The sequence below is a fragment of the Lepidothrix coronata genome, unplaced genomic scaffold, assembly GCF_001604755.1.
Source record: "Lepidothrix coronata isolate B3197 unplaced genomic scaffold, Lepidothrix_coronata-1.0 Scaffold41, whole genome shotgun sequence".
Taxonomy (NCBI): domain Eukaryota; kingdom Metazoa; phylum Chordata; class Aves; order Passeriformes; family Pipridae; genus Lepidothrix; species Lepidothrix coronata.
In genome coordinates this window covers 3771653-3799613 of record NW_016690221.1, presented here as the reverse complement: position 1 = coordinate 3799613, position 27961 = coordinate 3771653, and the positions used below count along the sequence as shown (strand labels likewise).

Genomic DNA, 27961 nt, shown 5'->3' with positions numbered 1-27961 from the left:
TGTTTTCACACTAAAATAGATGTGATGAAGGCCTTCTCAAACTGCAGTGTTAATTGAAGTATTGCTGAGTTACACATTTCAGTTGCCATTACAGTGCTGGATCTTATTCCATTCAACAGCTGCCCTGTGTTGATAAATTAGTCCTTATTGTATTTATAAGTTGTCTGATTGTAATGGGAGAAATAAGTAATTCCAAGGCGTTTTCTTTCTGTTGTTCCACTCAGCGTCTCTCCAAGTTAGAGCTGTGGGATGCTCTTTGGTCATTTCTGAAGTGCTGTGCTCTCGGAGATGCCAAAAGGGATTTTTTTAAGAAGCGGGTTTTTTTTCTGATAAATTACTTTTATTTTTCAAAATTGCTTTAATTTAAAGACACTTTTCCTTATTTTAACTAGCCACAACAATGACATTATATTTTAAATTAAATAATTTTTCTAAATAATCATTTTAGAAGGCAAATACTTAGTACTCAAACACAACCAACTTATAATTTATCTTTTTTTTTTTTTCACTTAAACCCAACTATTTACAGTAAAGTAAGTAAAACTTGGCAATGTAGGGAAAAATGCAAAGGTACATTATCAAGCTTATTGTGTGCAATCAGGTTGATTGTTGGATATGTAAACACTGACTATTAAAAGGAAAAATCTTTTGGATACAATGCAGAGAAAATACAATCCTAATAATTCTCTAAAAATACATGTAATAAAGTTATTTATTTGGACAAGATACTGTGCAAGTTATGCAAAACCTATAATGGTAATTAATGCAAACATGTTATTTATGATTCTCCCACAAGGTAGGTATAAATCCGAAATCTCTACTCACATACTGGAAAGATCAACAGGTTCTTTTGAAACAGTTAAGCATCTTCAGTCTTCATTCACATTTGGACTTGGAAACAGTGCTTTCCTTGGCATTAAATACCAAATATATTCCTTAAATACGTGCAAACATAAGTTTTACTTCTACAAATACAGTACTGAGACCACACCAAACTGCTCATCATATAAAAATAACTCCATATAGTCACACACACAGAGGAAAAATGAATGTAAACTGTCCAATTATAATAAGTAACTGGGGAAGAAAAGCTTTTTTTTGAGAATAGAAGGTGGTTTCTTGTTGGAAAAAGGGATGAGTAAATCACTTACTAAAACCAAAGAGCAGAGCTTCATTCTGAACCCCCATCAGTATTACACTGGCAAACTCCACTGATAGCAGTGAAGTCCCTTTGCACTGTAAAGTCAGAATTTAAGCTTTTCTCTTGAGTTTTACACTATGAAAGCATAATTTGCAATGATCTGGAACACAGCCTAACTCCTCAAGTGTCTGGTGCCTTCCAGCCCCTTTAGGGAGGCATCTGTACACCCCAGTTATCACAGTTCCAGTTAAGATAAAGACAAAACATAATTTACCCCCCCTTTGGAGTGACAGTTCAGAACAGATGTCACTGCTGGACTCTGCTCCCTACCCAGTCTGGCTGAAAGCAGTGGTTCTACTTCTCGAGTGAGATATTGCTCACTGTGAGCAAAAACAGCCCAAATTGGCCCTTCCTGGTAACTGCCCCCCACGCTGAGTTGTTCAGGATTTGATTTTACTGATGGGAGCAGGAACCCAAGCTCAGTTCTTACCCAGGGAGCACCCACAGGAGCAGAGCTCTGTGCAGGTACAAAACAGGACCAGGTATGTTTGCCTTCATTTAAATCAATCCAACATCATCTAGGCTCAAACATGAATCTGAAGAACAGTGTGTGAATATGAGAGAAATGAAGGGAACTGTAATATTTAAAAAAAAAAAGAAGTTAATGTGATCATCTGCAGATATTCACATTTGTATGGGGTGTAGCAGCTATGGTAAAGGGTCAGAAATACATTATGGTTAAAAAAACCTTGCCTGCTTTGACAAAACTATGAGCTCTATCAAGTCATGTTTTACACATGATATAGTAGAAGAATTCAGTACTTAAAATACCCCATTGCAAAGTCCAGTTCAGTCAAACACATTAGTAGCACAAAAAGGTCATGTGTTTCTCTCCAAGCAATAGACATTTAGCTTCTTTTCAACTTATACTGACTGTGCCTGTTTGCAACATGTAGATGGCGACCTCTTAACAATTAACAGCATTCCTGTCCAATTCTTGACTTTCACTGACCATCAGAGGGGTTTTAGAGTGTTCTGTTTTCCCTTTACTCTCCTCATCTTCTAAATCCTTTGACACTGCAAGGTTTTCCTCAGAGGTGTCATGACCAGTGGCCCGAGATGCTTCTGTTGCATTTCCTCTGACTGTGATGTGCTCCCACCCACCCTGGAAAAGATTGATACAGAAATTCAAAAGGAGAAACATCACCCTGCAAGTGCAATATCTGATGTGATGCTTTATGGGCACTATTCAGTTTGTTCTATTTATTCATGAGGAATCAGTAAAAAGGCTCCTTGTAAAATGAAACAAAACACATCAGACCTCTCTGGCAGGAAGCTATAGAAGTACTAAACCTGAGGATTATTTTTATTACAGGGAGCTGAGATTACTAGGGTCAGGTGTTTATAGCAGAACCACTGCAGGTTTTCCACCAACTTAAAAGGGGGCAAAACCTTGAAATAGCCTTTCTCAAAACCTTGAGAATAATTCAGGATACAACGAGGAATAATCGTGTGCAGACCAGGAAGGAACCCACTTTTTCTTTTTAAATGGCCCTTACTCCACTAGTTTTTCCATTATAATTTTTAAATTCCCTATTTAAAATGAATACTTATCAAATGCAAATAAACAACTTCCCAGCTGTAACTGCACAGCCCATTATATTGACTTAAAAAAGGAGCCTAAGACTGAAGAACAAAGGTCAGTCTCCTGCAGATACATGTGAGCTTTCCAACATTCACCAGCTGGGCAGGATGGCACTTTCCTTCCTCTGGGTGCCCGAGGACATCTGGATGTACAATTTTTAGGCAGGATCCTGCCCCCAGCACTTACCCCAATGCCATAATCCCAGGAGAGGCCTTTAGGTTCCAGGGGCTGGACACCAATCCGATGGCAGACTGTCCCACAGCTCAGACTGTGACTTCCCTGCACTTTGTCAGCAATCACCCAGACCTCAAGAAAGCAAAGAGAGGCAATAAAATGTGCTGCTCTTCCCAGATGTGAAAGCTCTGTTTGACTACTTTCAGAAATCAGTCTTGATCTTCAATAGGCCCAAACTGCTCTAATTTAGGCAGAGAGACACCCGAGCTATAGAGCAGTGTTCTAATTAAAACATTGCCAGATAAGACTTGGCAGGAAAGAGATTAAATATATAGAAAGCCTTGTTAAAAAAAAAATAATTGATGAGGCTTTTTACAACAAAGGGCTGGAGCACCATTCCAGCCACACCATTCCACCACAACTTTTTGTCTTGCTGTCAGGATTTCAGCATTTAGACCAACACTTTGTGGAACAAAGCTAAACAAAAATAATTCTGAAGAACACTTAATTACTAAAGTATGTTATGCATAATTTTTAATGAACTAATGAGATCCAGGGAAGCTCCATACACACCTGGTCCAGGGGCCCTACGGACATTTTCCGGATGTTATTTGACACGTGATCCCAAGCAGATCCCTGGGGGTAGCTCGGTGTGATTCCCTGCCGGTACCAAAGATTCCCTGGAAAACACACAGTGCTGGTTACAGCTCAGGGGGCTGTTTGTCTGAAGTGCTGCAAACAACACAACGAATCAGCTGTAATTCTTCCTGTGTCCTGGGGAAATGCATCATGGTTTTGGCTAACGTGTGACAGTGATGGACAATGAGGTTCCTACTTTGGAATTTGTATTTCTATAGTTATTCTTTATAACCTTTCTGAAAAACAGCAAATACTGTTTTGTAAAATTTCTTGGGGAAAAATGTTCATATAAGGACCACTGGAAAACAAAAGCAAGTGAGATGACGGTCTCTAAATCTGGTGTTAAAGGCTTGTTTCTTTTACAAAAGGTACTTCACATTTTATCTTGCAATGATGGGGTTATTTCCAGGTCTTGCAGCAGGTAAATATTCCTCTTCAGTTTTGTACATTTGGGGTTCCAGGCAAAATCCTGCCATGCAATTTTCATCTGTGTCTTCCCTCCCCCAAAGAGCACAGATGCTGGATTACCCAGGGCACTCTCAGTTATAACAAACACCAAGTACTTCAGTGCACTGCTACTCCAAATCTTTCAGCACAAAATATTCCTCCTCTTGGAGCACCAGTCATCATCTGTCCAGCTCTAACTTAGCCTCTCCTTTTTAAATCAGTCCAGTGTATAGTGATGTATTTTTTTAACTAATAATTTTTTTAAATCCTTACCATTTGTATCCAAGACAAACACAGATGTTCGTCCTACTGAGACTTGCTTTAACTTTTGTTTTTGAGGTGAAGGAATATGGTACCAACAGTCACCTAAAGGTCAGAAATACTTGAGTTAAACACTGAGAAAACAGAATTATGCATGAGAAGCCTTGAAAATGCTGCAGTTGAAATACATTGCTGTGCAAGAAAGCTGGGAATGACATTACACTTCATATATTTTTGCGAGCTTGTTTTTACAAATAAGCACTTTAAATCATGCAAGTGAAGAGCAAATCAACTGCTACAGTTATCATATTATTTGTATGCAGTGTTTTGCACAGCTGTGGGAAAGGCCTCTGTGAAACAGGTTGGTCTTTTGCAGCCATGGCAGTGTNACCTCTGGCCCCTCAGAAGGAACCAGGGCTTTGTGTCCCAGCAGGTCACTCCTGGCTTTGGTCTTCATTCACTGCCATGGGAACTGGTACAAGGACTCACCTGCAGGTTTATTGGGAGACACTGAACCCCGGTAGAAGGCAGAACCATCTCTAGCAATTGCCCACACTTGGTAAAATGCCCCAATTGAGATGGAAATGAAGGGCTGGTCTGTTCCCACGTGCAGCCAGGACATTCCCTGAAAAATAGTGGAAAATGAATTGTCAAGGAAAGGTTAAAAACTCCATGACAGAATATCACTGACTATTGCCAAATGGGAAAATACCCCATACAGTGAAGAATATTATGGGGAATAATTCTTAGTAACTTCACAACTGAACTGAAACAAGGTTGCTGATCCCCAAAGATATTTGGATATACAACTCTTTGAAAATAGCTAAATTGGTCTACAGTAGGGCCTTTTATGTTTAAATTACTGGATTTTAAGCACCTACATGTGTCTGAACAGATGGACTAAAGCCTTCTTTTTTTTTTTTTTAATAATCCCTTGGCTTTGATTACCCAGAACAATAGTCTCACAAAACTCAAATGATATGATTTGAGGGGCTTCAGATTCCACACTATTCCAGTTCTCACTGCTGCACTGCCTTACAGATCAGTGCTATTGTAACTGATTGGACAGGAAGGAAAAATATCATTCTTATAAAACTTTCAATTTCCTGCAGTTTTTCTCCAAATTCCAGTAAAGTATATTGTTAGATTCCCCCCCCCCATTGTAAATAGGGCTTAAAATCAGTGCATATCCACCCTAATTTGGTGTTTCAGCATGTGTCTATTAGTAAGAAATAAATATTCCTTTTGAAGTTATTGGGACTATTTGTTCCTTTCTGCACACTTCACTGGATGTTTGCTTATTATTTCTGTCCCAGTCCATTAAAAAAAAAGTCAAATCTGCAGGTTTGTCCAGACCCATCTCTCTTAGAGTCAGTTCCAGGCCCAGAAAAATCAAAGGATAAACTCTGACTGATATCACCAGACTGGGACCATACTTTAGAGAAATTCTGATCCTCACCAATCATTTAAATGGGATGTACATTATCAACAATTTAAAAAAGCAATGACAAAAAAAGAGGAACTAAGCTATCAGTGCAGGAAGTGGAAGTAAAACACTTCATGAGAGGATGGGCAGGGGCTGAGAGAGGCCCCAGCAAGTGCTGTGGCACAAGCTAAGGTAGATTATGCAGGAACAGCACTATAAGAGAAGTGGGCAGCAAACTGCTATAGCTGATGGACAGGGACTTTCAAATCTGGGACATAAAAGGGTAAAAAATACCAAGGTGCTCTGAGAGAGGGCACTGTGTGACTGTGTGTATGGACTTGCATAAGGACATGAAATACATCAATAGGGCAGGGAAAACAAACAGGGAGCCTTACAGCTGGATTTTGCTGTGTCACTCCAAGCCTGCAGAGCACGTCTCCTTTGTCACTGATTGCCCACAGTGCTACTGCTTCTTCATCATCTGCATCTGAACTGGGAATTACGGAGATGTCCCACAGGGTAACAGGAGGCACTTCCAGCCATGGCCCGTTGGTGACTATCTTACATTTTCTGAAGCAGAGAAAACCCAAACCTGTCAGTAGTATGTACTTTCTATAACTGACTTTGTCTCCCAGACCATTGTTGACTTCCAGTCCTGAAGTCTTTTCATTAAGCAGTACTTTTCATTAAGTATCAGTAATTTTAATTTGAAAGAGGTTTTTAACAACCAATCATGCTTTGCATCAGGTTTTGCATTTTGAACTATTACTGATTTTGCAAGATTTCTGTGTTTTGTTTTGTTTTTGTTTTTTTTTAATTACTTTATAAAACCAAGACCACCTAAAAAGTCTGCAGTTTGTGCTCCTCTCCTCCCCAGTTCTCTCAGACTCACTGGGCAACAGCAAGATAATGAATCCAATTGCAGAGAGAAATCCACACCCAGTTCTAGTCTTCCTCTCTCTTGGTTAAGGGAATAACTTTACAATTCCTTCTTTGGTGGGGCCTGTTAAAAAGTTATGTAGCATCTTGAGGTAAGCAGAGGTAAGGCAGCTCTAAATTAAAGACTTGGTTGGTCATGTTGAGAATTTGTGTATTTTTTCTGTGGAAACTGCAACAAACTAGTGCTGTCTATTAGGGAAATCTTGTTAGACTCTATTATCACAGATTCTTCCCCTCCTAACTAAAGGAGACCTGTAGTGAGCAGTTAACATTCAAGCTCATACCTTTTATTTAAATCTTAGTTCCTCACCTTGCCCAGCGCCTCCGTCGGACAAAGTCTTTCATTGTCTTGTGACCATGGTAGGACCTACCAAAACAGATTTAAATAGATGTTTGTGAGGATGTCAGAGCATCTCCAATGTCAGTGCCAGCCTGAGAGCATCTATATCTGCCCACCAGACACACCTCCATCCTTTAAAACCCTTAAAACAATAGTTTGCTAAGTTCACCTTGCTGCCCAACCTCCCTGGCACATATCAGTGTCCCCAGAAAAAGGCAGAAATCAAGGCAGTGTTGTGTCCCTGTCAAAGCACAGTTAATGTACAAGCCAGCAAACAACATGAAATGAGGACTTAAGTGTGGATTGGGTAGAAGGAGGTGTTTCCTTACGCTGGGAAGTCTGCTGCATACTGCCAGCCCTCCCGGTCCGTCCCGCCCGACACGTTGAAGTCAATGTACCAATCTGATACCTGTTGTCAGAAGGAGACAATAACAAGCACAATCAACACCTGATGGATAATAAAAATAATCTCTTCTGCTGTTTCCCTACACCTTTTGAGTGCAATGACTTGCTAGAAATTTTCCAATACTAGAAATTGAAATTTATACACAGGTTCCCACGTCCCTTTAATTCAGCTGGAATGGATCAGTCTAAGTCCTGCTAAACAAAAAACCCCACTTGATGCTTAACATTCTTTTGCCTATGGATTATTGCCAGTGAAATGGGAAAAACAAGGTTAAATGTTGCAACAAATCCAGGAAGAAAATCTGGGTCACTTGAACTCAAGTCTTGTATCCCACTTGCTAAAGCCTTGCCTTCCTCATAAAAAAAAACTTCCAAGACAAAATTTACCCAAGACCACTGTGGAGAAGGAGGCTTGGTGTTGATCTTTGTACACTCCTGCAGGCCAGATGCATCACTCCACATGTATCTGTCTGTGGGCAGCCCTCTGTGGTGGAACAGCAGACAAGGAATGCAGGGTCATTTACAACAGAGAATTCAAAAAGCGAGGGAATAAAAGCCTTTTTGTAGCACTTCCTACTTTCATACACAAAAGACTCAGCTGACATTAATCTCTGTTTTTAGAAATATCATGTGATTGATGAGGATAGTGGGAAAGAATCTGTACAATTGCTTCCAGTTACACCAAACTTGAGGACTGTGTGAACTCTGTAGAGTGATATTCCTCACCACTATTTAAAATTGGAAGGTGAATCCTGAGTTTCTCTGGTATAGACCCTCATATATGTGAATATATATTTTCAATACTTTTGTTCAAATATACTATTCAAGGACCCAGTGTATTTAGCAGAGTATGTATGAATATAAATGCTAATAACTTTACTGCGTGGCCTTAATAATGAAAGATATTGCAAGTAGGCACACTTTGTGCAATCACAAAGCACAAATCTGCAGTGTTTTGCCACAAATGCTTTTTGAATGGATAATTACAAATTAGAAAATTGAGAAACACTGCTTCTTCTCTCTCAGGTTAATTATAAGTGCTGAAGGAGGCTGAAAATAGAATAACTGTAATAACTATGCCAAAAAGCTGGAACAAACCCTTTGTTTCATTTGACAGTAATAATATTACAGTAAATAAATACAGTAAATTGACTAAATAACCTGCTGCTGTATCCAGTGACTGGGTTCCACCGTTGGTTCTCATAGATGTAAACACATTTCACATCTGACTGTGTATAAATGTTATCAGCACTACTGGCCAGTCCTGTGAGAAATAAATAATTTGGATTAGAGTAAAGCTAAAACCACTACATTTTAAACTGCAAGATGCTAAATTTTAAATTCAATATCTCACTCTTAAGCTGAAAATATGAAACTGCAATACCAATTCATTTCTAAGGTGTGGCCTGTTCCTGTACAACCCGACACGTCAGGCTACAGGGAGGGCAGCACAAACAGCTTGACCAGCTGACCCAGTCAGGAAGGTCAGTCAGGAATGTGCACCCAGAGCCCCCCTGTGCATACCTTGGATGAAGCCCCCTCCGTAGCCCCCCGTGTGCACCCAGGCCGTGTGGTCGTGGCCGATGCCCCACACGACGCCGCGGTTGTTGCACTCGATCAGCCGCAGGTGACCCCCGACCTGGCGCCAAAACCTGCCAGAGAAAGGCCAATGTTTTACCCTACACCACATCCATCAGGAATGTCTGCTTTCCCCGCCTGCAACTCAACAATCTTCAGGACAGGCAACCTAATATGCTCACTTGTTCAACCCCTGAGCAACCTGTAAGTGAAGGCAGTTGCCAGCTGAAAGCATTTCACTCTGAACAACTACTAAAAAGCAGATGGTGTTGTTTGTCTTGAGGAGTTTGCAAGTACCATATTGTCACAGTTGTAATAGAAACTGTAAAGAAGCTGCTCCTGGACTGCAGGGTCTACAGAGGACTGAAAAGTTCAGATTTTCTGACTCAGTTAAAACTGAATGCTCCAATTACAGTGATTAGGTTTACTTTTAGTCTAGGCTGTCTCTTAAGTAATTATGACATTAAAGATGCAATCACAAAAAATGAGATCTCAATGAGAAAAGCTTTTGAAATCACAAGAATTTGAGAAAGGCTTTTGAAATCACAAGAACAGTTCCAGCATCTAAGAATTAAAATATGATTTCTTCACGTGCAGTGGTGAATATGAAGGCTGCCATTAACCCTGCCATTGACAGACATCTGCAGTGCACTGTACAATCCAACAGCCCATCAAAGCCATTGAATTGACAGGAAGGACATTCTTTGCTGGATGGCATCCCCTGCAGAAAGAACAGCTTCTGAAAGCTCTTACATTTGATCACAGGGCATCAGCTGTGGTCCGGCCTCCAGCTCAGGACTTGGCTCACTAACAAAGATGTCTCCTTTACAGGTAACAGACCAAATGGCATGGTGAGAAGGAGGGCCCTGAATCCGTCTGCTTTCACAGCAGGACATGGTCAGCAAAGACAGCTACAAAACAAGAAGCAAAGAACCAACAGCTTCCATTTACAGTGAGAACAAAAATATAGATGTTCAGTACTGTAAAACAAAGCTTTACCTTTGCATGTTCTTCCAAATCAGCAAAGTGAATCTGCAGCCTTTTCTCTAAGGCACTAGAATTCAGGGGTTTAGAACTTATCACACAATCACTGGAGGCACTGTGGTTTGCAGGGACTGATCACTATGAAGCATGTTTTAGGTTTCCCTTGCTCCAGTGTGTATCTGACTGCCTGCACGTAAGGCTTTCTACAACAGTGACAACAGAGAATGGTTCTTCTGCCAACGTAGAAGAACAGATTGAATTCAACTCCTAAACTCATTTGTACCCTAATCTATATCCAGAAATTGGAAGGAAATGAAGAACAATATTGGTTTTGCTGTGGATAACTGCAGCACCAACACATGTGCAAACTCCAGAGGAGACAAGAAGCCTCAGGTGCCTGTAAATAAGTTTGATCAGATGTTTCAAATACCTAAACTCTGAAAATAGATGAGTAGCCCGGATAGTGCAAATGTAATGCTGAGATTTCAGAGAGTAGCTTTTATGTTTTATTGCAGATATTGCCAGCTTGAAATGGAAGATTCCCAGAATTACCCAGTCATGCATTTCTTGCTCTGTTGTGGCTGCCAGGCGGATTGGCCATCGCTGCTTTGTCCTCTCAGGTGTGTACAGTGCAAAGGAGTGTTTGGCTTCATTCAGCACTTCAACTATAATAGTCACTTCATTCAGGAACACGTGGATGTACTAAGACAAGAGAAAAAAAATTGTGACTAAGGCGAAGTCAGATAAACCTTCCTCAGAGCCAGCATTTTTGCACTTTGGGACTCCAAACAAGGCACTCCTGCCAAGGATAGCAAAGAATCAATTCTTGGCGCAGAAGGAATGGGGCTCAGTTTCCAGCCCTGCACTTCCTCTGATTCCTATTGCCTGTAGGCATTAACCCTATTTGTGAAGACTCTGGCCAGCCAAACCTGGCTCTTTCTTCACAATCGAGAACATTTTGAACTTCCAACAGAACTCCTAATTAGTGCAGAACTGATGGTTTAAGCAGTGTGGGTGGTTGCTGACTGGGTATTTCTGATGTAGCATTGACAGAGCTGCAACTCAGAAAAGTCTGTGGTTTGCTGGTACCCGGGGCTACCTTTGAATTGGCTCCCAAAACTCAGAACATCAGAGTGCCTTAATTTGCCTCCTTTATGAAAGCTGATTTCCCTGCAGAGGTTTCCCTTTGCCAAATGCTCTCTCTCCAGGGTGTCAGGCTGGACACACCTTTTTCTCCTCGTGGTACATGTAGTAGATGAACAGGATGCTGTCGCGCATTCCATCGCTCCCCGTGAACTGCTCAAGGGCCACTCGAACATCCATCCATTTATGAGGCTTCCAATTCCTCCACCATTGCAAGGCTCCAGTTTTAACCCAAACTGACTACAAGGCAAACACATATTTACAGGATTAAGGAAACTGTGTAAACTCTTTTTCTGTCTCTCAAACACTGTTTTTTGTTGCCACAAGTTCTCTCTGCTGAAGGTTAGTCTGCATCATATCAGTTAATTCTGACACAGAGTATTCCAAAGCTGAAGGCAAAATGAAAACTCACAAAAATGGACTGAAGGGCACTGTAATAGCACGTGTGCAACAGTATTTTACTTTTAACCTCTGCAAGCACACAGGTACTAATTGACTCTACTGTGCTCCTATTATAACACAATCTCTGTTTGGAGTTTAAAGGCTTTTGACATAATCTTTTTAAACTTGATTAAACCCCTGGGTTCCAAGTGTTTTTAATCAAATGAATTCCAGATGTCATTTGGCAATTAGCAACCAAGGGACCAAAAACATGAATGAATCTGAAAAAAGCCAAGGAGCCATAACAAAGGGAACATCAAACAGAAGTGCTGCTATTTAACAGCTGCCATTGACGTTTGCATCATTGTTTTATTTATGCAAGTTAAATTAATCTTTGAATGGCCACAGAGAGGAAAATTCACCTACTTGAGTCACTGTTTCAATTAAGAAGCCTCATCTTGTGGTAAAATAATCCATACAGTGTGTGCTGTTGCTAACATTTCTCTGAGAATTTGAGGTTTCAGAGTACTCAGATAATGCAGACCAATTTGTTTGTTCCTATACAAAACTATCTGATAATGTTTTTGGAGGAAGATTGCTGTTCCTTGTTTGACAAGCTGTTAATTTCCCACAGGGAGCTCAGACAGTAATAATCCAGGAAAGCTGTCATAGACAGGAATAAAGGCAAGAATATGAAGCTGACAGTAAGTTCAAATCATGTGTCAGAAGACAAGAGATGTGTCCCCACTGCTCACCTGCTCAATAGCCTGCTCGTAGTGCCTGAAATTCTCCAGTTCCCGCTTTGTCCTTTCACTGAGCTGCTGGAAAATCTGCTTCCTCCAGGCTGCTGTCTGAGCTGGAGTGATGGACAGGGACAGGGACTGCACAGAGGATGACAGACCTAGAGCAGAAGCAAACTCAGTAAACTCCAGGGAGCTTTGAACACAGTTCTGTGAAAGGTAAAATCTTTCCAAGCCATAACCTGTCAAAATGGGAATTTTGTTGCTGAACTGCAAGATAATGAGGTGATACAATGCATTTAGAGTTACATTGTTACATACTGGGATGCCATAGTTCACAGTTTATTTTGAAAATGTGGTTATATTTCACTGTCTGTCAAGAATCTAAATTCTAATGCCACCCAATTATCAGCTGGGCTGACATTCACAATGCCTCTGTATAACTTCTGTCTCATAGTCCTGTCTCAGTAGGAATGGCAGGAATGACTTATTGGCATCTGCATCTCTCAAGAGAGCCCTTTTCACTGCTTCCTGTTACTATTCAGGGATATGAGTTTTTCCACAAGTTGCAATTTCAGTACAATTAAAAATGAGATGTAGATCAGCACAGATTATTTCACAAAATTCTTAGGAAACTCAGAATAAATATAATTTTAATTTATATATCTCAAGCCCAAAGTGCTTTACAGCTAAATACTGCAGCACTGTGCTCAGACATGGAGCCTATTACCAAACTGCAATAAGAGTAAGTGGGTTATCAGAAGTCTTTCACCATGGCTTCATTTCAAAACACCAAAACAGTATTTGTCTTAAAGAGCTTATTGAGCTGTGATTGGGAACTAGGCTCTGCTGTGGTGACTGGGTAGTACCTGATGGAGCAGTGAACCACTTCAGTGGGCTGTGCAGATCCACCAGGCAGCCTCCCCCAGACACCCAGGCCCACAGTGGGTGCTCATCAGCCCCGTACTGCTCCTCAGCTCCCGCCGGGAACACGCCCAGGGAGGACAGGCTGGATGTGTCCCCAAAGCTGCTGACGGAGATCACTGGGTGCTTCTGGGCCTCCTTCAAGTCAATGTTTGTCCACTGCAGCTCTGCAGAAGGATTTGGGCTCGCAGCAGATTTATTCATTTCAAGATCAGCTTTCTCATGGCTTGTTGAAGCAGCAGTGGCTTCTCCTTGCTCAGAGTCCAGAGGATCCACAGGGAGGTTTGCAGGTATTTCTGCCTGGCTGCCTGTGCCGTTCCCACTGCTGCTGGATGCAGCTCCCATGGGGACAGCGCTGGTGGGGTTCATGGGCACGCTGGGAAGCTCTGTGTCAGAGGAAGTGTCTGCATCACCCTGAATGATGGCATTTGTTTGGGTCTGAATATCATCAGTAAAGAAACAGCCAGCACTGAAGGACAAATAGACAATTAATTAACTATCATCCAAAGCATTAATTACCACAGGCCTTAGACCATAGACACACAGAGAAACAGCAGACTTCTTTTTTTCTATCAGGGGAAAGAGTCCACCACAAATCTGGCAGAGCAGTCTAGTAAATCTGAACCACAGGAAGGAATCTCATTGATCTTTTCAAACAGTCGGTGGTGTTGGCTGCCCACAACTCTGAGGAAAACATTGAAGCAACATCACGTTTTCCAAATATGAAATAACAAATAGGATTTTTCAAAGCTCACTATTAACTTTATGATTTGTCTTAGCTAGAGAGGTCTTAGCACACACTCTGACTCAAACAAGTAGCTTCTGCAGCACTCCCAGATCCATTGGCATGTCTGGCACAGCCCATAGGCCAGCATGGAGTAGCTGATTTAATCTCTCAAGGAAAAGGAATGTACAGTGACACTCAGGAAGGGTAATTCCTGAGTAAAGTTGACACTCCTTCATGATATTTCACAGACAACATTTCCTCTTATTAGAGACTGGTTCCAGATAGTGGTAGTAAAGCCCAGAGGAACATGCTTTACTGCAAACATGCACTGAATTCCAGTGTGGGAGCTTCAGTTTCTACTCTGAATCCAACAACTGCTGCTTATTGGTAATTTTAGTGGGAAAAAATGCAAATGCCTTTTGGCATACATAATGATTGGAGATGCCTTCCCCACTCCTCCCTGTCCGTATGTATGTAAAGAAGTGTAAAGAAATATCTCTTGATGTAAAGAATGTAAAGAAATATCTCCTAGCATTGAAACTCTGGGTGTACAAAGTCTTGGGCAGGCATTTCACGTGGTACCTGAGCAGACTTGTTGAGCTCCCGGTCTGAGATCTGTCGCTCTCTCGGCCAGACACAATTGCCTTCCATGTCTTCCCACTGAGCTCACTTGGTGTGACACCTTGACGAAAATAAATGGCTCTGTCATCACAGCCAATTCCCCAGACCTAGGGAAGGAAAGGGCTTGGTGAGGGAAATGGCTTGGAATGCAGTTACCAGTTACAAAAAAGGTGCAGTGGTGCAGAATTCAGCCCAAAAAAGCTAGTGGACGCAGCATTTTCCTTCTGTGTTCTTCCTTAATGCTGATACTGTAGATGCAGTACAAAATTCTGTACCATCAAGAGAGAACCGTGTGCACCTCCCTGTGCCATTCAAGACACACGCTGACTGTTATCTCCTGGTGCAGAATTCAGCCACACTTTCCTCTCTAGCAGTTCAAGCCCCTGGACCTCTTGTTCAGCCAGCCCTACTGGCACTGCTGACAGTCCTTGCCACTTGTGAACAGTGCTTGTACAAAGGGGAAAGTAAATATCCCCACAGCTGGTATGCAGCTCTCTTACCTGGTTATTTAAGCCTACAGTTACCATCATCATTTCTCCAACCATTTCAATCCAGCTTGTCCCACAAGGATTATGTGAGTTCACTCCTCTTCTAAACCACACCTACAACAAAAACAGCAGTAAAGCCTAAATTTTGTTCCTTCTGCATTAGCAGGCAGACAGCTGGAATTTAGTTTCTTTAGTGGATTAATCTCTAATACTGACTTGCTGCATTGTCTTTAAAATTCAATTACTTCCTTGATTCTTTTTCTTTATCAGATAAAGCAATTCTCTTAATAGTACCCACACTGTGTGTCCAACTACAGCCAGAAGAGCCCACTGGAAGATTTTTTGGTATGACTTTCTGTGACAGAGTTGGTTTCTCTGCTTTCTATTACATATCAACTGTAGGCTATTTTTGATCATTCTGAATGGCCTTCAGTGCTCTTGTGTTAAACTCTAGAAGCAGAGCTGACAGAGGGAACTGTCAGAGGGATCTTCTTAGTGGTACAGCTCTTTAAATTATCTTCCCTTAGATCAGGTTTTACCAATCTGAGAGTATCTGTGGGTTGGGTACCTGAAAAAATTTCCCTCTATATGACAGAGTCATATAGTGACAATCAACTCCTTTAGAAGTTGTTGGTTGAATACAATAACATCAGTATACTTGATTGTCCTTTGGCAGATCTGGAGGAAAACACACCAGCTTATCTCCATTTATTACAGTGGATTTCTGTGGCAGATGGAGCAGGCTGGGCACAGTCTGTTGCCATGGCTCAGCTGACAAGTAGTGACTCATTAAACCAGAGAAACTCAACACAACTGTGACACATGCACAGAGTTCATGCATGGTTTTGAATTCAGGAAGAAAGGATTTGATTGCAACCAGCACAAGAGCACTCTAATACTAGAGTGTTCCAGTATTCTTCACAACTTTCAGGATTCCCTGCAAGGGGCAGGGAGTTGGATTTGATGATACCTACAGGTCCTTTCCAAGCTGAGACTTTCTAAGATTCTAAGTTAAAAGCCCAAGAGGAAAGTAGTCACACATCCACATAAAAGATCTCTCACCTAACAAATACAAAACCCCCCTATGTTAAAAGGCTGATCAAGAGAGAACAGTTGCAGTAGGAAGATAAAAAAAATAGCATCATGCAGGAAAGAGTAAATAACAATATTCCCCATGCTGCTTTTGATGTAATCTTCAACCCATGTGGAAACAAGATTTAGCAGCAGGAGTCCCTTCCATTTCAGTGCTTAAAATCCCCTAAAAGTAGACTCCTTATTACATCCCCACCAACATCCCTGCCCACCTGCCACATCTGTCTGACCTGGGTCTAGAAAATTCCTTCTAGGAGAAAACAGAAATTCTTCCTTAAATTACACTCAACTACATCCATCATAAACCACAGAGCATTCCCATAACATAGCAAGGGGAACTAGAATTCCCCAAACCATGAGGATAGAGAGTTCAAATCCCCAACACTTCCTGTGCAAGGACTCCTGTTTGAGAAAAGCAGACAGGAAAAGGGGGAAAAAAAGCAGAAGCAGATCATGATCCCTCTTACTTTTCTATCCTTTGTAACACACCACACCACATCAACACCCACAGAGACGTGCATAATCCCATTTTCAGAGCTTGGGGACTCCACAATACTCCAGGACATTCCTGCGTGAAACAAAACCCAGAAGGCATTGTAGGTTAGTTTCTTATTCACCACTATAAAAATCAAAGGGCTTTCCAGCTAAATTTAACAAACTTTACCTTGAGGGTTATTCCTATCAATTCCTTCTCTCACAATAGCTTGCCCTTCCCAAAGAGTTGCCCAAAGGAGGTCATAGGGTCCACAGCTGATCTGTACAACTTCACCAGGAGTGGTGATTAAGGACCACGTGGAACCTTCTGGATTGTGGTGGCAGACATTTTCTCTGTACCATACCTAGACAAGTTTTAAAAAAAACAGAGATGAATAAACCCAGGAAAAATATCACTTTAACAATGAAACCATTGAGAGAAGCATAAAGACAAACTGGAAAGAACAGTCCTCCTTTAACAACGGGATGTTTTTACGTAGTGTATGGCACTCTGACCTTTAAAGGTACTTTCTTATGTTGATTATGCAGTTGAAGCTATTTCCTTATGTACTAAGGGAGGTGGCTGTTCTACAGAGCTGCTTTTATCATAGAATCGAATCTGGATTGGTTACAGAAACCTATTGCTACAAGTCCTGTGTATATTTTATCATTTAAACCACTTCAGTGTATTGCAGGGCATGTTATATAAACCAAGAATGAACAAACACAAAAATGTTTCTGTTGGCTGACAGCATGACCTCACTTTCACTGAACAGAACTTGCCACAATATGGGGAAAAACTTTCATTCTCTGTGCAGCCTTCAGTGACATCCAGCCTTTTGCTAGTCTTGGACTGTGCACTTCTCTATGGATCACAGTCAAAATAGAGGGTCAAGCATAGAAAGCATCCTGTGGTAGTCACATGAGCACTCCACTACATGACTGCTGAGTATTAAATCCTCATTTTTAGAAATACTTTATTTCTCTGGTGACTGTTACTTGGGAAATGAAAGAATTTTACAATGGCAGTCAAGTGAGCTGTAGACTGGGATGCTTGTCACGTACTGCTGGAAAGTATGAGGCACAGGGAATTTTATTTTAAACAATTTAACCAAGATTGCTTGCCTCTCCAGGCAGTGCCAAGTGTGACTGAAAGCTCAGGCTATCTGTTATAAATATTACAAACTGCCCTGTGAAACCACAAGTTAGAAAATGTCTAGAGACAAAGCAATGTTGGATACATGCTCTAAGGATGAAGGAAGGAAAGCAAGAGTCAAATCTTTACAGCACTGAGCAAAAGAGGAGAGACATCTTATGGTAGGCCTAAAAACAACAACAACAACAACAAATATGTATAGTTTTCAATAGAAAACAAACTGAAAACATTTCAGAGTTGGGTACCACATTGCCAAGCCAGGAGGCAACCACTTTCTGATTAATAAGTCTCAGAAAACAATGTTGTAAACTCCTGAATCATTTCTGTCTCTCCACCACAGAGGCACAGCACAGTGCTTTGCAAGAATCTCTATCAGGTTTTGAGGCTCCTTTTCTTGGTTACCAGTGTCACAGTCAGCAAAATTGCAACTCTGGGCAATTTTTCAGGATATAAGACAGTACTCACTCCAAGTTTTAAGATTCACCTGTTCATAGAGGTTTAAGGCTTCCATAAAACAGCAACTCTATGAGATACTTAAGCCTTTCCATTTACAACACAAGTTGTTACATAATGTAGCCCCAAAGCAGCTTTTCATCCTCTGCCAGATGCACGAACGGCGTATTTCATTACCAACATAAGACAATAACAAACCTGCCTTCCTTTAAAAGTATTTAACTCCTTTCCATTAGTAATTAGTGTCAGAAAACACAGGGAACACACACATACCCTTCCTTGTAAAGAAACTGCCCACACTGACAAGCGGCCGAGAGGCTCGTCGGTGATTTCCCACCCTCCGATGGAGATGTCATTGAAAGGGTCTGGCAGCTGCTCTGGATCATCATGTGACACGATCTGAAGCAAAGGGAAAGAAGATTGAGAAGAGGAGACACTGCACTGGTGGCCTAACTTGTGTCTTGCAGATTGGTTTATGTATTACTTCCTAAAGTGGCTGAGCATGGAGATTCTCCCTCTCGTTCAAGGCTGTTATAAGCAGAGAGAGGGGAAACGCTGCTGGAGCAGCACGAAGAAGGCTGTGTTTTGTACCCTACCTAAAGGAAATTTTTGCAGTGCATACAGAATTGGAAAGCTGAAACATCACAAATTACAATTTTTGGATGTTCTTAGAACGGAACAAAAATTATTAATGAACAGTTATTCATACAGACAAAGGACAGAGCTGGTGAAAGATGCCAGGCAGATGGCACCTCAGATGAGAGTGATTTGTCAAACAACCAAAGGAAGTTAAAAAGCTGGTCTGAAATTTGCAGTGGAGCTGAGCATCCATCTCCATTTGCATCACCATGAGATTTGGCACCTTATTACCACAGGTAATAATCCCAGCCTTCCATTTATGCTTACAAGAACAGCAAGCTGGAAGTCAAGGAATCCAGGTCCAGCCTACAGACAAGTAATAAAAAATTAATTTCCCTGCACTTATAATTGATTATTTCAGAAAAACGGTTTATTTAGTATTTAAAAGGCATCCAGAACCTTTGCCCAAACGTCCCGTGATTTGTATCTCCTGTATCTGATCCACCGCCTGCGCCGGACACAGGAATTCCATTTCTTATCCTTTGTGTAGGTGCTGGGGAAGTCTATGGCGTAAGTCCAGCCCTGCAAACAGAGGTTTTCTTGTATGAAATATGGGATCAAGGGAAAGCTTGAAATCATAACTCAGAGCAATTCTGCACGAGGGTCACAGTACAAGTGACTGTGTGTGTCTCAAGAGCCCTGATTAACAGATCAGCTAATTCCATGGATGATTTATGAATCATCCCAAATTCCTCTGCATGATACACACAGAACAAACAAGACACAGTAAAACATTTTGCTTGTTTTGTAGTAAAGATCTTAAATAACAATGGCATTCAGTTGCCAGCATTTCGTGGCCTGATCAAAAGAGAAAAGCTTCTAGGGAAGTTCCTATGGACTTCAAAAGCCTTCAAACAAGACCCTTCCTTGTGTTGTATTAGAGTTGAGCTATTTCCCAGGAAGATGTATCTCTGGGAAGTTTTACTTTTACAGACCTTTTACACTTCTATAAAAGTGCCTTTTATTTTACAGACTAAGGATTCCCAGAATAGATCTCTTTTTGGTATTGTTCACCTACCCCTTTCTCTGTTGGTTCCCCTCCAATATTTTCATCCACATACCAGTCAGACTCCCACTCCCAGTGTGGAGAAGGCAGTGTGAAACTATCGAGCTGCTGATGTTTTAGCCCGCTCACATCACTCCACTGCCAGCGGTCACTGGGCAGTAATTTCTCACAAAAGCCACCAACCGGATTCCAGCGCTGCCAGAAATAATAAATAAAGGATTTTATTGGAGATCACATCATCTCATACTGGACATCTACAGGGAGCCATAAAAGACACATTTCTCATTTTCTGCAGTAGAAGAAGAATAAATTCCTGGGGTCAATGAGAAAGTGTTCCCCCTGTGAGCCCCTCCCAGACAGCGTTTTTAGGAAGAGACTTTGAGACTTTGTTTAAGTCTCAAAGCAGGGCTGACTACAGAGCTGGTCCCAACCAAGTCCTCTTTGGCTACACAAATAGGAGCATCTCATGATATATATAACTCCTAACAGTGCTTTTTTCTTTGGTGATGTATGGCACCATGACACTCCTGCATTAGATGGCCTTAGGATTTCTAATCTACACTCCGGACAAAGATGATTAATATCTTGTCTGCACTAGAAAAATAGCACTGCCTCTGTGCCAGAAACTGTGTCAAGAAAACTATATGAGCAAATCTCCCCTGTATCTTATGTTAAACTAGAGGGTTCTTTCCCCCTAATCTGGCTTGAATCAATAGCAGTACAAACAACACAAGGATTTTCACCAATACAGCTGTCATTTTTATTTTTCTCCCCACACTCCTACATACTATAGAAATACTGGCAAAATCTGTCATGTAATATTGTCTTACATTTTAGAGCACATGGAAAATGAGTGGCTCAAAATCCTTCTATAATTTTTACACAAAATATTATTTAATTTTACTAGGAATATGGCTAAGTTGCTTTGCACGTTATCTGTAAACTACTTTGTCCTTGTTAGCTCTTGTAGAATGTTTCCTTTTGTGCTTTTTAGTATTTTGTTTTCCATTTTTCATAGCCTAGAACAAACAAAACAAAAGTTTTAAAATAACAAATAAAATTTTAAGTTTTGCTTTTTTAAAGAATGTGTTTACACAACAAAAGTAACCGTCTTAAATGGCTGAAAAGTTGTATCAATATTAAATAATGTATAAAATTAATTTGCTGTATTTTTACCCATGCAGATAAGTTAGTGTCTTTTCTCAATTTCTATTTATCCCATTGTCCATTAGAAATCAGAGAAATGTGCTCAAGGGAGAAAATGTGCTCAAGAAATATGCTTGGTTTCTCTCTCAACCTTTAGTTAACTTAAAAGAAATTGATAAATTTCCTTTAAATACTGTTTTAAAGACATTACTTTGAAGTACACCATACAGGGAGGTTCATCTTAACACTTCTATGCAAAAAAGCTGGAAATGTACTTCAGTGGAAAGTCATGCCTTTATTAGAGAAGTGTTTGAAACACTAAAACCCATCATTTTCTTAAGACTGATATAAGATATTGTATCTTTGATAAATAAAAAGACAATGTATCTTTGTTACCTGGAAGTTCCAGTTACACTGGGCATTTTCTTCAAGGAATTGTGTATTTGTCACTAAGGAAAGGAAACCACCCAGTGAAAAGGCTGAATGTTCCAGTCTGAAATGGCTCACACAGAACAAGCCATGGCTCACACTGGCACTGCTTTTGCTAAGAGCAGGGAGGTAAAACCCCTTTGGGAATTTAAATATTAAAAGAATAGCCTGCTATTTGGCACATATATACTCCTTGGAAACTTCAGGTAAAAAGTGAAAACAAATAAAACTGATCAATCTTCCTGTGACAAAAGCGTACCAAGACAGCTGAGACAGGGGTTTGCCCTTTCTGCCAAGTGTGTGGTGGTACCATAACTTGTCATACCTGGTTCTCATAGGTTTCCTCCTGGTACCTAATAGGAACATCCCCTGAGAACACGTAGGTGTACACCTGGTGATCACAGGCTATTCCCCAGCAGCACTGTTTGACAGCAGACACTCGTTTGAATTCCAGCTGTGTGTCCTTACAGAGCTCCCAGTACTGGCCAACAGTAGACAGGGTGTAAACCCTCCCAAAAATGTCAACAGCCCACAAAAGGGAACTGGGCATGGCCATATCTGAAAGGCAAAAAGAAGGTATTAGTGGAAATGATATGTTTAAAAATGGATCTTGAACCTACTGCAGATCAGTCCTGCTTTGAGCCATCATCAGTCAAATTAAATAAAGATGCTGGGGATGATTTTTCAGAAGAGCCTGTGCAAAGCTGGCAGCCAGATCTCTTTGGCAGAGCTGTGCAGTCACACCTCTTAGATGGCTCTGCAAAGCCACATGAAAGACCTTGCTACCAGCCCACTACTGTCCATCCTACAGGAGATCACAACATGACTGGGACAGCTTTGGCAGGCTGGGGACAGAACTCAGCTCTAAACTGAGGTAAGTAGCACAGACCATTTCACAGCAGGCAGCTCCACTCCCAAGATCTGGTGATGCTGATGGTGCTACACACCCTGTTCACCTCAGCTCCACAAAGCCCTGATATCCCACAGTACCTCCTTCTCAGCCTCCTTCGGTGTAAGCAACACACCCACACAGGTCCAAAGGCAGAGATGTGAAAGGGAGCTTCTCTGTAAACACACATCTAGTTTTAATCCATGGACATCTTGCCTACTGCTGCCAGGAAACCTCTTTCCAAGGCATTTTGTACCAGATCCAACCACTTTGGGATCTGATCTTTAATACTCATAGATGTGATATTTATGAATACTTATGGCTCCACAGCAGACACCTGGCTGAGTTCCATTCCATAATAACCTGCCATTTTCTGGGCACTGCAGCCCTGCCCTTCAGGGAGGGGTCAGCCTTTTATGTGAGGCCAGTCCTTTCAGAAGTCAAGACAGACCAGGGTATTTCTGTCACTTGGCCTTCTGAGTGCCATCAAAACAGACAAATCCTGGTTGTTCTGTGTGTCTGACAGTCAGAACTACTGATGAGTATTTTGAACTTTGCCTTCAGTTCCTTTAACTATACAGTGGGGGACCAGGAGGGGAAAGGTATGAAAAATGACTCAGATCCAACACAATGAAAGTAAAGAGGAATTCTTACTTGGAGTCAGAGTGGAACACTACTGCTTTGTTGTCAAATAGCAATTGTGCTTTCAACACAAGAGCCTAAAGAGGGTTGCCTGCCTGCTTTCTGACTGATAGAAGTGCTGGTACAGAGGGACTGACTTGTTCTGTGGATGTGAATGGCAGAGGTGAAACTGCAGAGAATCTGAACCAGCTGGGTCAGTGTCAAACAACAGCACAGTAAATTCCCTTGGCATCCCAGGGGGAATGTTCCAGAATTCTTTGATTCCTAGGACTGCTCCTGCTAAGTACCTAAAAACCTGGATCCAACAGGTGAATAACAGGTAACAGTGAGAAGAAAATGTATAGTGGGAGAGAACCATTGATGCCAGGGGAAGGTCATGAGCAAAATTCTCCTATTATTTGTAGCATAACTAAGAGAAATCCTCTAGTTTTGACCTTTTTTCCCCTCATTGTTGCTGGGACTGTGAAGGCATGCATCTTTGTCTGCTTTGGACTAGCCATTTACCTTCTTCATATCCTCCTGTAGGATAGTACAGGACATAATATGGAAAAATGGAATGGAACAAAGTGAAGATAAGGTGAAAATGATAGTGTATGCACCACTGGGAAAATAAAGGCCATGAAAATAAACCTTTCAGTATTAGCACTTAAAATTCTGCAAAACAGTGTTTATAACAGAAGAAAATATTATGCATTTAATCTCAGGCAACCAGAATGCCAGCAAGTCTGGAGTAAAAGAAGCACTATGGATTATGCAACAATCATAATTATAGAGCCAGGTAACAAGGAATAGTCTCTTAAAGGTGTGCAAATATATAAATGAAGGTCTGTACCTGGAATGACAGTCCAGGCAGGCCGAAAAGTACCTGGAATAGTTCAGAAAAAGGTTCAGAAAGTTCCAAAGATTATGGAGTTGGGAAACTACAGATGGGACAGAATTAAAATAATGCAGGCGGGTGCAACTGGATTAAAATAATCAAGGCAGCCAAAACAAGTGAGAGTTTCTGCATATTCTTACATGGGAACTTTTGAAACAAAGTGTTTGGAGAATTATGGGAAAATCCCAAATGCATTTGGGATTGTAAACTTCTAAGACTTCACTCTAGGCCCCTTTGCACTGGCTGTGCTGCAGAAGATGAAGACAGATGCTGCTCGATTTTGAAAGATGCTCAGTGCTTGTGGCTTATCTGCATTTCAATGAAGGCAGAAGTTGTCAAGTACTCTCAGGGGACTGGGAAAAAAAAATCAGAACTGCTAAATTATTCCTCATCCTACAACTCAGCCAGGTATTTCTGAGAGAACCGAAACTACTTAAGCGAACATGATACATTGTTAATTAAAATTTCCGGTTGCCTGGCGTAACACTGATTGCTACAGAATTCAAGGAAAACATCCCAACTCCTTCCATATTACAAAAGCAATGAGAGGAGAAAGCAGGCGAGAGGGGCCGTGCCCCCGAGCTCAGGCCGTGGCAGGATGTGAACCACCAGCACAGGCTCCACCCTGTTCCAGGGCACAGCGGGCTCAGATTTCTCCCCGGTACCGCTCGAACCCCGCGGGCTCTGCCCCGGTACCCCCGCACAGCCGCGGCCGCCGCTCCGCACCCGCGGGGCTCCCACCGCGCCCCTCAAACCCGACAAGGCGCAGACACCGCCCGGCAGCCCCGCACGGGCCCTCCCGGCCGGGCATTAAGGCCAGATCGGCTTAGGAGCCGTGCGGGGCTGCGGCGCCGCCTCCGCGGGGCAGGGGCGGGCGGGACCGGCCCCGGAGCGGCCCCGGGCCGGGCACAGCCCAGGCACAGCCCCCGCTCGCTGCGGCAGGTAGGCGGGCGCGGGGCTCTGGTGGCGACCCGAGAACGCCCCGCACGCCTCCCCCGGGGGGCTACGCGGAGACACCGACACCTCCCCAGGGCTCCGCCAGCGCTGGAGCCGCCGGGAAGGGCGGCGGGAGCTGCGCAGGGCGCGGCGGCGACGGCCCGACCTCCGCCCTGCCCTGCCCTGCCCGCCCCACCGCAGCACCGCCCGCCCCCCGGGCTCGCCCCTCACCTGCCTCTCCCGCCGCCGCTCCCGGCGGAAGGAGCCGCCGTGCCCCGGCCCCGTCAGGGCGGCCCCGCGGAGCCGCGGCCGGGCAGCGCCGCGCCCACAGCGGCCCCGAGCGCCGCCGCCATTGGCGCGGGCCCCGCGCGTCACGGCGGGAGCGGCGGGGGCGGCCCCGGGAGGCGGCTCCGGGTCCGCCGGGCCCTGGGGAAGCACCGCGGCGGCTCCGGCTGAGAACTGCGGGGACGGCAACGCGGATGGGCAAGGGAGCGGAGCGTCTCTGACGAGGAAAGGCTGAGGGAGCTGGGCCTGGGCAGCCTCGAGAAGAGGCGACTGAGGGGGGACCTTGTCCGTGTGTATAAATGTGTCCAGGGAAGGGCAGCGAGGCTGCTGAAGGGTCTGGGGCACAAGTCCTGTGAGGGACGGCTGAGGGAGCTGGGCCTGGGCAGCCTGGAGGAGGCTCAGGGGAGACCTTATGAAGTCTCCCTGACAGGAGGTTGTAGCCAGGTGGGAGTCAGTCTCTTCTCCCAGGCAACCATCAGCAAGACAAGAGTAACTGGAAGTTAATTCCAGTGAACCAGGCCTCACTCATTTGCCCTTGTTGGCTGGGGAGATTTCCCTCAGTTTTGCCCATAATTGTTGCTGTCTAAACACAACCTGCAGTTTCTCATGGCAAAGGCAGGGTTTGCCTTGAAAATGCAGTTAGGGGAGGTTTACCCCATGACTGGGACACATCCTTGATCTAGGCAAGGCTAGAGCACTCAAAAATTAACTTAAATCTCTTGTTATTAGGAAAGACTTTACTCTGTTCAAAGCATAGTCAGGATATTTTCAATCCTATTTCACTGCTTTGCAGCCCTTATCCCAGCACATTTGGAGGGGGTTTGTACAGACAGCTTCCTTACTGTCGGCTCTTCCACGCTCTTCCAAACCTCACTTCTTTGAAAGGGGGATTTTTCCTTGTCACTTGACATTTATTTTAGGGAAGTATCTTTCCCCTGATGAGGAAGTACTGCATTGCATTTGTATTTAAGATTTTTCTTTGAACAACCTCATGTAATAGTTAAACCACCACAGTTACAGTAAGCAAGAGAGTCCTCAGATTAGGCACCCTTTCCAGATGGGTCACCTGCAAACTGGAAGGAGGAGGCAGAAAGCAAGAGGGCAGGGACCCCCTCATCATCCTGTGATGCTGGCACTGGTTTGGATTTGGGGTGATGTGACCTGTGTTCCCATCTGTTTCAAGCATTTGTTTCATTTTGAAGCAAATTTTTTAATCACTTCTGGTTTTTACGGTTTTTTTATCCCCTTCCTATGAAATGGGGCTAAGCCTTCCCTACTGGACAGGACACTATCTGGGGAAGGGAGTCACCAGTGTTTGCTGCAGTGATAAGGGCTGTTTGTACCTTGAAGGACAAACCCGTGATTTCCAAACCAAAAGATTTGGTGAGTCAGAGAGCCCAAGGGATGAAGGTGTGGAGGGAAGAAGCCAAAGTTTTAACTGGAGTAAAAGACACTTAAGATCTTTACAGCATCTGGCCTGGGCTGTCCAACCACGGAGATCCTGGGTTTCAGAAGCAGCTGAGTGTGGTGAAAGTGCCATTGAACTCATTCCTCTAGTTTGCTGTACAGGAGAAAGCAACATCCCCCTTGCTTTCCTCTTCCTCCCTGTAGTGTTTTTTCCTAACTTTGGTGTTTCTTTGAACCATGTGACTTTTCTCCTGTTTCTTCCTCAATCTCTTTTCAAAATCTTTCCCTCTTTGTACAACATTCCTACTCTGTGCCACCACCCCCAGGGCTCTCCATTAACACCCAAGTGTAGCTCTTCCTGATGCAGGTGGAAGAGTTTACAGAAGTCACCACAGATCACAGCACTATTCCTGCAAAATTTTGCTTTTTTCCTCAAATTGTGTGTTCCATGTAAGTGTAAACACACAGAGAATCTATCTATATTGTGAGTATATATGCACACACATGGACACACTGACACTCCCTCCAGCTTTGCAGCTTTGCAGCTTTCCCTCAACCCTTCCCAGAGCTCAGCTGAAGTCCCTTGGCTGCAGTTGGACTCAAAGTGGCTCTTGGGGTTATCATAGGTGCAGAATTGATGCCTTTTTTTGGTGACGGTCTCAGGGTCTCCCCAGGTTGTGCCACCCCTCCAGCTGCTGCCAACTGAACTGTTCGTGGGGAGTGAGCAGGTAATGAGCCTCATCCTCACCCTCTTTAGGCCGCGGCTTCCAGCAGAGATTGCATTTCACAGCACCATGGAACGGGTCAGGTTGGAAGGGCCACAGTGAGTCGTCTGGTCCAACCACCCTGCTCCAGCAGGGTCATCCCCGAACACATGGCACAGGATTGCAATTCGGGGAAAGGGCACGTGAAAGAACGCAGGGGCTGAGTGAGTGTGTTAAAAACCCGTCATCTTCATGAAAGAACAGCGGGCTGGCCTCGGGGGCTCGAGCACCAACCTGTCCACAGCCTGCGGGAGCCTCGCAGCGAGGGCAGCTCGTTCACGGCCCTGCTGAGCGGAGCAGAGCGTGCGGGGCTGTCAGTGCGGGGCCGGGGATTGCCGGTGACGCTTAAAATCGGCTCTTAAAAGAAAACCCCTAGGACTCAATTTGTGAGTTTCAGAAGGCAGCATTCCTCTTATTACGACGTCGGACGCTTTCTTCAAAAGCGCGCGTTCCCTTATAGATTTTACGGCCGCGTCGGTGCGGGGCTGGGGGCTGTCGGTGCGGAGCTCGGGCCGTCGGTGCGGGGCGCTGCGGGGCGCGGCCCCTTTAAGGCCGCGGGTTCCCTGCGCCGCCCGCCCGGCGGAGTCACCGCCCGGGGAGCGGCGGCGTCACGTGGGGCCGCGGCGGCCTCGTGACCGGGCGCGAGCGCAGCACCGGGGCCGCCGCTCCCGCCCCGCGCTCCCCGCGCGCTCCCGCCCCCCCTCCGCGCGGGCCCCTCACGCCGCCGCCGCCGCCCCCCCCACCCCCGAGCTCCGGCGCCCCC

At 43.6% G+C, this 27961-nt stretch overlaps 1 protein-coding gene across 2 annotated transcripts; it reads right to left on the bottom strand.

Annotated features, from left to right (window-relative positions):
* Positions 1 to 328: 328 nt before the first annotated feature.
* Positions 329 to 25059, bottom strand: TECPR1 (tectonin beta-propeller repeat containing 1). Of its 2 annotated transcripts, none has more exons than XM_017813463.1 (25): positions 24974 to 25059; positions 21724 to 21956; positions 19836 to 20018; positions 19217 to 19339; positions 18452 to 18577; positions 16760 to 16934; positions 16563 to 16663; positions 15016 to 15117; positions 14477 to 14622; positions 13113 to 13636; positions 12259 to 12404; positions 11207 to 11362; positions 10532 to 10681; positions 9749 to 9906; positions 8942 to 9069; positions 8579 to 8681; positions 7805 to 7901; positions 7342 to 7421; positions 6983 to 7039; positions 6129 to 6303; positions 4797 to 4932; positions 4320 to 4412; positions 3534 to 3640; positions 2973 to 3092; positions 329 to 2306 (listed from the first exon to the last, which is right to left on the bottom strand). In XM_017813463.1, exons 2-25 carry the CDS (start codon positions 21952 to 21954, stop codon positions 2109 to 2111), a joined length of 3615 nt encoding a protein of 1204 aa, XP_017668952.1. In that variant the 5' UTR covers positions 21955 to 21956; positions 24974 to 25059; the 3' UTR covers positions 329 to 2108. The 2 variants fall into 2 exon arrangements, with proteins under 2 accessions (XP_017668952.1, XP_017668953.1); XM_017813464.1 differs by lacking the exon at positions 24974 to 25059 and adding an exon at positions 23762 to 23785.
* Between the last annotated feature and the right edge of the window lie 2902 nt (positions 25060 to 27961).

Excerpts from the sequence above, each read along its gene's own strand:
- TECPR1 (XM_017813463.1), bottom strand. The coding sequence starts at position 21,954 with ATGGCCATGCCCAGTTCCCTTTTGTGGGCTGTTGACATTTTTGGGAGG. Across the intron at positions 16,664-16,759 it reads TGATAGGAATAACCCTCAAG|GAATGTCCTGGAGTATTGTG; the intron begins GTAAAGTTTGTT and ends TGTTTCACGCAG. Across the intron at positions 8,682-8,941 it reads CGGAGGGGGCTTCATCCAAG|GACTGGCCAGTAGTGCTGAT; the intron begins GTATGCACAGGG and ends TATTTCTCACAG.